The 10,344-nt window shown below is 40.4% G+C and overlaps 1 protein-coding gene across 1 annotated transcript; it reads left to right on the forward strand.

Moving 5' to 3' along the window:
- The first annotated feature begins 8,587 nt into the window (after window positions 1-8,587).
- Window positions 8,588-10,041, forward strand: LOC123446268 (probable transcriptional regulator RABBIT EARS). Its single transcript, XM_045122941.1, has one exon. The coding sequence runs from the start codon at window positions 8,902-8,904 to the stop codon at window positions 9,613-9,615; it is 714 nt and encodes a 237-aa protein (XP_044978876.1). The 5' UTR covers window positions 8,588-8,901; the 3' UTR covers window positions 9,616-10,041.
- The last annotated feature ends 303 nt before the right edge of the window (window positions 10,042-10,344 follow it).

Below are 10,344 nucleotides of genomic sequence, written 5' to 3' on the forward strand. Positions count from 1 at the left end.
CCAAAAAATGCTCTCCCCAATTTTTTGCATCATATTGTTCACGACCTTCTCTTCCATGCTTTGTAGGTCTTGTGGATCAATCTCTGCAAAATCAATCTCCCACTTCACAATTCTATCTCTCTCTATGTCCCGCATGCTACCACCACCTAGCTTCGCCTTAGAAGGAAGAAATTCCACAGTGAATTCAAACTTCCGAGCACCACCACCCCTGTTTTTCAATGGCGGGGCAGTGTGAGATGATCTAACGGAAGGAGACGAGGCACAAATCGTATAGATTGAAAAGGATGGTGTTGTCTCTGACGGCTCCATTGCAGTTAGCCCGGGTACCCTAGTTAGCCCCCTCCCCTCACCCAAATCTGGATCAAATCGACCAAAAACAGAGGAAAACAGAGGCGATGCGTTGAGATCTAACTCAACACGAAGGCGAACATGACAGGGTTCCGGATTCACTCACCATAGTCGTCGTCGTCGCCGAGAACGAAAGCTTCGCCGCTGTTGTCACCCAGAACAAAAGCTCCGCCGCCGCCGCCGCCGGCTCACCGCCGGGAACGAAGAGGAGGGAGCAATACAAGTTTAGATAGGGATACTCATTCGGACACGCACGGGGACATGTTTCACCTGATACACTGTCAAGTGGGGCCGTAACTAGATGCACTACCAAATAGGGCCCGCGCTTACGTGGATAAGTTGTGGGTCCAGCCCCTAACAACTAATGAGGGCATTAGTTTAAATTAAGGGTCGTGTCGTGTCTGAGATATTTCCTTGCTCAGAAGTGTTGCACCGAGTCAATTCGGACGAAAGCCGTCACACTCCTTTCAATTCACTTTAAAGATGTCGCATAGAAGCTATTGACCCATCGCAGGAGGCCCCACCAGTTCAGACATGGTATCGACATCGATCCCCGTGCCGGCTGTTCAGTTTGTGGCCAGGGTCAGAGTAGGTGGTGAGCTCGGCGTCCAGACGAAACTCTGGACATGGGTGTGGAAGACGCCGTCGTGAATGCGGAAGGAGACGCCGATGTGGCTGGCCTGACCACAAGCATGATGGCAACGGTGATAACCAAGAGCGAGTGCAGGCGAATCTGAGTACACCGATGCGTAAGAGTTCTTTTTTAGATTGATTGGAGCTAAAGTACTCGTGTTTTGTGGGAGTGGTTCCATAGTTGTTGATTACGATCCAATCATTGGCCAAGTTTTTTGCTTATCATTTTTTTACTATAACTAGCAGCTAGCCTCGGTGGGTCGGTAGGATCAGGTGCCTGGTGGCAAGAGCAATGGCGGTGGAGATCCATCTCCGACAATCGTCACAGGTGTCTGCTTCTTGAGGTCAGCGGGAAACAACACAACGGGGAGATCTTAGGCAGTGCTTTTAGCACCAATGCCGAATTAGGTCAAGGCCCTGGTGGATTGTGCGAATGGCACGTCCCTAAGGCTGAACCCAGAACGTATCGATACCCGCCGTTAGGTTCTGGTGCATGAGTTGGACCGGCGCTGTGAGGAACGGCATCATGACGCTCCGAGAACTCATCACTCGGCAGCCCCAATATATCGTCACTGCAGTTTTGCAAAAAGTGATGCTAGCTAAGTCATGGCAGGCTGTGAAGTGATGGATATCATGCATGACAATGGGATTCTAGCAGTAGGTGCTTTCATCTGATAGCTTTGATATTTTATTTACTAACTTAGCTTTCAAGGATCACATAAGCATATCATCTTATCATGTTACAGTGCAGCTGAACCTGACCGTATTTGAAGGCTATAGCTCTTTATTCACGTGATCACGTCAGCCCTTTACCATACTGAATATGTTAAGTCGTCATCTCTTTATTACATATTACTCCCTCCGTCCGAAAATACTTGTCCTAAAAATGTACAAAATGAATGTATCTATAACTAAAATAAGTCTAGATACATCTACTTTTAGGATAAGTATTTCCGGGCGGAGGGAGTATTTGTTTTAAATATTATATCGTACCAAGATTAAGTTACACTAAGTTACTTTAGTAATTTGGGTGGCCTAATACTTTTGGTACGGAACATAATACAAGAGTGTCAACTAATAAGATGTGTGTTTCTTTTTATTTCTTCTCTCTCTTACTGACATAGCTACCTCAGTTCATCTGTGGCTACATTTTACATCGTAAAACATGCAAATAAAGTTAATAAAAGAAGGTCTTATATTGATATTATATCGTGCCAGGATTAAGTTACTTTAGTAATTTGGGTGGCCTAATACTTCTTGTATGGAACATAATACAAGAGTGTCAACTAATAGGATTTGTTTTTTCTTTTTATTTCTTCTCTCTCTTACTGCACATACCTGCCTCAGTTGATCTGTGGCTATGTTTTACATCATAAAGCATGCAAATAAGGTTAATAAAGAATGCCTTATATTGCAAGACAATATTGTAATTTTTTATGAGAATCATCGGCAAGTTGCATTTGTTCCTTGTTGGAATTAGGAACTGTTCAATGTGTTTTTACATGCACAAGTAACTTTGTAGCCTCTCAAGTCATATTATCATATGAAGTGCTTCACACTTTACGCTTTGAAATTTGATCTATCTCCGAATCTCCAAGTGGCATAGGACAATTTTACAGATTAAAGATAACAAAGGATGTAGGTTCATTCTTACAAGGTGATGCATAGTAGGCGATAGGGACAATATGTAGAGAAAGCACTGGCAACCGCGAGAAGTGATATGTCAAGTGACAATGATGAGAAAGCATCCGCAACCACTATCAGATTGTTGCAGGACATCTTTTCTATAAATGCGAAATATGATATAGATTATATGCGCAATAAAACATTCGCTTCTTATTACAACATAAAAATATTCTTACTGTCTTCTAATGTATCATCTATTTTTCTCAGTTATTCATAGAGAGCCATATGAGTTTAAGATTACGTGGCTGAAGATAATTGCTAGAATCAACTGAATTTTCTTGCTTAGCATGTACTCCTTCCGTCCCAAATTAATTACCGCTCAAATGGGTGTATCTAGCACTACAAATGTGCTAGATATGTCCATATGAGCAACATCTAATTTCGGGCTGAGGAAGTTATTTTTTATGTTATTGGTTACAATCTGAAAATGGATTAAATGGCCATTCAATAATTTTTTTTGACTTTCCGTCCTATGGAATTAAGTGGTTATTAACCTATCCCTTTCTATAGTTTCTAATTATTATTTCTGGAAATTCAATTTCTAAAATTAAATAATAGACAATTCCGTGGGATGTTCCAAGTACAATTGAGATTATTAAACAACTTCCGCAAACAAATTAGGCACATGACTTGAAAACTTAATGATGGTGTATTGCGGTTACTACAAATCTTGAAGATGTTTCCTAAAGAGGAGAACCATGCAGATTTCTAAATTCAGATAATGACATGCAATAGCGTTAAGCTATATTAATTAGCTTTTCCTTTGATAAAACCAACCTAAAATGGAGGCCTTGGTGCTAAAAGGGCTAAAAGCTGAAATGAATTGAATTTAGGTATTCAATTATATATTCAAGTCTAGCCAAGGGGGTTGATAGACTTGGTGAGACATATATTCTTGACCAAAGTTGGCTTCCTTTCGAGGAAATTATTTTAGTAGTGGATTTTTTGAAAAGTAAAATCTTCAGATTTGTTAAAAGTGAAGTTACTCTCCAACTACATCTTTAAATAGGAGGTGATTATTATTTTTAAGGGAGAATGATTCACTTTGGTGTACATGATGCTATAGTATTTTTTTTGTTGATTACTATGTCAGTTCCTCTTATCCTCTAATTGATCCGTTATTTCTTACCATTTCATACTCACACTATTTCTATGTTTCTGATGTTTTGAGCCTTAAATCGGGAGCTCACACAAGACAGTTACTTCTCTTAAGCGTGTGTTACTGTTTTATTTATGGTTTAGATTAGAACACATACTTTGGTTTTAAAACAGTAAGTGTCACCGCCTCACACGGTTAAGCCAATTAGTTATTAAAGTAACACATGCAGATTATCTGGCACTATTGGATGCCGCCACTTTGAAGTGTGAGATCTATGTTGGTAAAACTTGTCCCACATTGTCAATGAATGGCTTGATAAATGTGGTGTTGTAGGAATTTCCTATATTAGTTATATTTTTAGTTAGTGTAGGTTTGGAGGTAGGATAGTCTTATTATGCGAATCAAGTATGACATTATGACATACTGAGGACTATATTTACGCACATAAATTTGTGAATCATTTATTTCCTTTTTGAGACACCATTTTTCTAGAAAAATACTACTATGAGTTTAGAACTTTAGCTAAACATGTAAGTGTTCATCTTGAGATTAATCATTGACCAGCATTTGAGGACATGCGATAAACAAAGAGACTAATGGGTATGTATTGTGCTATTATATTATAAAAAATACAGTATCGATTGTTGTGCATGTGGACATGAAATATGTAGGTTGCCTATGGTCTATGTTGATACATCGGAATTTGTATGCCCCCATTATACCTCCACTCTTGAGCTTTTTTTCAGAACAATTTTCTCGCCGAGGCGGTGGTGAACATGTTCTCAAGGAGAGAAGGGGGCGGGCATGCCATTGCGGGGAGAGGAGCGGCAGGCAACACCATGGAGGGAAGGGGGTGGTTGGCGGTGGGAAAAGCAAGGGAGGGGTTCTCCATTGCGGAGAGAGGAGGGGCGGGCAACACCATGGAGGGAAGATGTTGTGGAGAGATGGTTGCGGACACACGGTGGTGTGGTTATGAGAGGCAGTGACGTCCGGTGGCTTGCTGGCTGTGTGCGAGAACAGATGGTTGAGAGGAGTGACTGTTTTTTCTTCTTCAAGAAAAGGTCAATTGTTCCCTTCAAGAAAAGGAGAAAGATAAACTGCTATCTGGTGACATAATGTCACTTAACTAACAAGTCATTTTCGGAGAAAATACCAACCAAGTGATCTATATGTAGCCTACAATTTATAGCTCACTAAAATCAGGATGTCACTCGTACCATCAAATGAAGTTAAAAGACAACATTCCTCACATAGTATGGTATCTTAGCAATAAGTAGATCTTAGTTCGTAACTAATAATTAGTTGGATCCTTGCTCTCTATATTCGCATGCATCTTATTGGATTTTTCATCAACTTACATCGCAAGTAAAGTGGATTCAATTATTATTATGGGCTATTATTTTTATACATGCCAAAGTTGACATGCATTATGTAGTATATTTATATATGTAACCGACAATGAAAATATGCATGGCCCGTGGCAACGCACGGGCATTCTACTAGTCGTATAAGAGAGATGGGTCAATTTTTACCTACAGGGGAAGGAACAGCCGGCGTGAAGAGGGGGGAGCACGACAACCATCTTCGATCACTAGCCTACGGATGTCGGTTCTACCGGGCACCACATGCCCTCGCACCGGATTCACCCACTCTCATCGCCTCGGCTTCATCCTCTCGGACACCGCTTGGACCCACATCCCCCGCCATTGCTGGATCCCCTCACGCGCCTCACCTCAGCTTGGTCTCCTTGGGTGCCTTGGATCGACATAGATCGTCCGCATCTTTTGTATCCCGAGTCGCACTCATCCTTTGTATCGAGCGCCTCGGCTTGGAACCCCTTCGCCTGGTCGGTCGGCGGCGAGACCTCAAGGCGCACTGGCGGCTAGGTGCCTGGCATCGGGACTGGATGGACGCGGTCGCTCCCCTGTATCCCTCGTCAATGGAAGCGCGACAATGGACGGGTTCTCCTAGTCGGCGCCTTAAGCACCGGCTAGGAGAACCAGCGCCCACACGCCCTGCAAAATGGGTCGGCCCAGATTTAGGATGGAATTTTTAATAAAAACCCCAAAAAAATGACCACAAAAAGTTCATAAAAAGAGAAAAAAATTCACAAATTTTGAAAGAAAAAGTTCACGAATTTGAAAAAAAAAACCGTTGTGATCTAAAAAAATCACGAATTTTGACAATTAGTTCATGAATTTGATATTTTTTTCAAAAAAGTTCACAAATCTTAAAAAGTTCATCCATTTCAAAAAAAAGTTCATCAAATTTCAAACAACTTTATCAAAATTTGAAAATAGTTCATCGATATTCGCAAAAGTTCATAGAATTTTAATAAAGAATTAAAAGAGTAAAGAAGAGAAAAAAGAAAAACAGAAAAACCCAAGGAAAAACTAGTTCTGGAAAAACCTAAATGAAAAAACACATCTAGAAAGCTTCCGAAAACTTCACAAAATCGAAAACCTCCCTCCCGCTGGGCCAGCCCATGAGCGAACGCTGCAGGCGCCGGTTAAGAAAAATGCACTTTGACCGGCGCCTGCAGCATCAAATAGGATTTGTCGCAATGGACGAGGAGCTCCTATACAACGCTTTATGCGTCGTTCATGAAACTGGCGCTCAAAGCCGAACCTAATGGGCCGCCCCACAACCAGGAGCTTCAGAGAAAATGGATCTATTATGCCAAAAACACCCCAAAAACATTGCTCCCGAAAGGAATCGTGCCAGAACCATTGAACATACACAACTCGACCATTTTAAGAACAATTGTAGCGCGCTATTTATTGCACATGCGTATAAGAAAACGTGAACTTTTTTCAATAAAATGTGAACAAAACTTGAAAGCTCACAGTTTTGAAACAAATCATGAATTAGAAAACTTCATGCACTCAAGAAAATTCATCAATTTTGGAAAAAAGTTCATTGTTGTTGAAATTTCAACAGTTCATTAATGTTGAAAAATAGTTCATCGATTTTGAAAAAAGTTCACGAGTTTTAAAAAGTTCATTGATTTTGAAAAAAGCTTCATAGATTCTCAAAAAAGTTCACAAATTCAAAAAAATATTCACCGATTTTTTGAAAAAAATTCGTAAATTTGAAAAATATTCATCGATTTTTCGAAAAAAGTTCACAAATTCGAAATTTTTTATCAATTTAAAAAAAGTTCATCTATGTTTCTAAAAAAAGTTGACCAAATTTGAAAAATGTTCGTCGAATTTGAAAGCAAGTTAATTAATTTCCAAAAAAGTATATCAAATTTGGGAAAAAAGTTCATCGTATTTGAAAAAAGTTGATCTAATTTGAAAAACATTTACCGAATTTGAAAAAAGTTCATTGAAATTTGAAAAACAATTTATCAACTTTTATGAAAAGGTCATCAATTTCGTAAAAAAAAGTTCAGAAAACCAGAATAGGAAAAAAGAAAAAAGAAAGAAAAGGTATAAGTAATAAAAGGATTAGAAAGATGAAAAATCTCAAAAGAGGTTGTGTGGCGTAGTGATTAGTGCATTGCCCATTGAAATTATAGGTTATCAGTTCGACCCACCACTCTGTGCCCACTTCTCTAGCTAGCATTTTTTGACACCGAATGAAAAACCATACGCAATAAACACAGAAATGGACCAACCCGTCTAAGGCGTCCGGAAATTTGCCTTTAACCAGCGCCAAATGGGGTTTGTCCAATGGACATCCTTTCCCAAACGCTGGAATGGACTGGCCGATGGCCAATTTAACTAGAGGCCTTCGTTGTGGCCTCTGAAGCAGCAGCACATAGGACAGCTGGACAGATTAGACATACTATGGGATGGATTGCCGTACACATCACCAAAAACGTTAGGTCGTAAAAACAGTCATCCGAAAGCGCAAATCGGTAAAAGAGCTTGGTTTAGGTTTAATTTTACTGTGCTTAATGATGGATAGGGAGAGTTGCAACCTTTCCTCTATTCTAGGAGATATAGGATGCTTACTCGGAATTAGGGAAATGTTGGAGCAGGGGGAGACTGTTTGAGATGCTCTTCGGTAGGACGGATCCTAAACTTTGTAGTGTAAGTATTTTTCGTGTGTGCTCCACCGGGATAGACAGAAAAAACAATTTGACGACCTTGGAATAATGTGGTTGAATCTAGGAAGGGGCAATCGAGTGTGTTCAGGTTTAGTCGTCACTAGCAAGGGTGTTGGTATTAGAAATTTAGAATGTCAATATTACTGTATATCGGTTGTGTTTATAGTAAACTACTTCCTCTATTTCTAAATATATGTTTTTTAAAATATTTTACTATAAATTACATATAAAACAAAATGAATAAATACATACTCTAAAATATGGCTATATATATTAATATGTACTCCCTCCGTTCCTAAATATAACTCTTTTAAGAGTTTCTACTAAAATACTACATACGGATGTATATAGACATACATTAAAGTGTATATTCAATCATTTTGCTTCGTATGTAGTCCCCTAGTGGAATATTTAAAAAGACTTATATTTAGAAACGGAGGGAGTAGTACGTAGTAAAAAATTTAAGCCTTATATTTAGAAATGGAGGGAGTAGGTCCGAGCGCCCTCGGATGCCTATGACATGTTTGATCAACAGGGAGTTTATGATCTCCTTCGGATGGGGCAAATAATGACAAGAATCATATGGCGAGCTGGGCAATTAATTCAGATTCGACGGGGTCACCCTACCACCTGGATCACCTCACCTGGATAGATGGTCATTAGCTAGATTGCACAGTGACCAGTCAGGATCAAGTATTCCAGAAACTTCGCCCACAAGGAAAAATACTACTAAGACCATGCTTAATAAAATGTCCCTCTTCCTCTCTTAAAACAATCACTATACTCCAACTCAACCTAGCTAGTTTACAGGAAATAACACTGTAGGTGCCCAATTATCTATCAATTTCTCGACTGAAATCACACAAGCAAACAACAGTAGCCAGCCTAAACTACACACTGGTACTCCTTAAGTTGTTATCAATGCAAGCCAGTCATACGTACAGACGTGCTCATCTCTCTTTCTTCATCTTCACAGCTCACTGCTCTCTCCTCTCCAACTCCAATCATCCTAGCTTGCAAGCTACGAGAGGAGGCTCTCACCTGTCCAGATCTGGATAGCAAAACTGGGAAGCAATCAATGGAGGAACTAGCCAAGTGCAGGGGCATCCCAGCTTGGGCGGCGGCGTACACCAGCGATCCGTCCTCATCCTCATGGGAGGAGCAGGCGTTCGCACGCGATGCCGCGGCCGACCTGCTGGTGTGGCCGCCGCGCTCCTACTCCTGCACCTTCTGCCGCCGCGAGTTCCGCTCGGCCCAGGCGCTCGGCGGCCACATGAATGTGCACCGCCGAGACAGGGCACGTCTCCGTCATGGTGACGAGGACAAAGCCCAACAAGAACAAGCTGATGAACCGCATCAGGACGACTACACTACCAGTACCATGTACAAGCAGCTAAAACTTTTCCGTAACCCTAGTACCACCACTCCTTCCTATCTATCAACCATCAGCAAGGAGCGGAATAACAACAAGGTCGTCGTCTCCATAGCGACGAGAGATCAAGAAGCTACAGATCACCAGTACGATGACAGCCAGGATTTGGAACTGTCGGGGAGGAGGAAGAGGAGGCGTGTAGATCAGGCGCCGTGGGTGGCGGTTGCCTCGCCATATGAACAAGGAGCATTCCTTGATCATTCAAAGGTAAATATAAAACCAATCACAAACCGTAGTAGCTCCAGTCTTAATCCCCATGTGGATCAAGGAGAAGTAGATCTGTTCCTCAAGAAACAAGGACTGGTAGATCTAGAGCTTAGACTTGGGTCTAATCCAAATGTTGCATCACACACAACTTAATTTCTCAAATGCAAAAAATGTTATTGATGAATTATTTTCCACTTGTGTGTTTGATGCAACTTTGTTTCTAGCTCCTCATTTAATTTTCTTCCGTCTTTTTATAATTGCTTTGTTCATTGTTTCTCTTCCATCATTTTTTCGTTGTTGGCCAAAGGCTCCCTTACATGATGATGCATATATTTCCTTCGTTTCAGCTGTTGAAATGTATATGTGGTAGAGTTCTATAAGAAATTGTATACATGTACGTAATTGTTTGTTGTGAAGCCCTGTATCATGTTGAATCAGAAGTTTCACGTAATTAGTTTACAGATCAATACTAGGTGTTGAAATTGTAAGCAGTTAGTGATGAGTTGCAGAAGTGATTGCCATTTTTCTTTGTATTTACTTCATATCTTCAAGCTAAACAAAACCTCTATTTTTTGGGTATATATATGAGTGAATAAATTAGAATTGATTGTATCTCGGCAAGAAAAGAGGCGGAAACATCGGTCCTCACCACTTCTCTCCATTGGCACCATTCTAATAAAGTAGATGTTTGCGTTTGTCAAATGAAACAACGAATTGGTGGATGAAAATCACCAAGTCTATAATGAGTTATTGCCTATTTTGAATATAACCCAAATCAAAGGAATTGACAAGGACATATAAGATAATGTGATTGCCCAAGAACTTAAACGACATTCGTCAAACGAATCCAAGAAAGGGTAAATACCTCAAATGGAGCACCAA

Source organism: Hordeum vulgare, chromosome 4H (assembly GCF_904849725.1).
Source record: "Hordeum vulgare subsp. vulgare chromosome 4H, MorexV3_pseudomolecules_assembly, whole genome shotgun sequence".
Taxonomy (NCBI): domain Eukaryota; kingdom Viridiplantae; phylum Streptophyta; class Magnoliopsida; order Poales; family Poaceae; genus Hordeum; species Hordeum vulgare.

Coding starts and splice junctions, on each gene's coding strand:
- LOC123446268 (XM_045122941.1), top strand. CDS start 8,902: ATGGAGGAACTAGCCAAGTGCAGGGGCATCCCAGCTTGGGCGGCGGCG.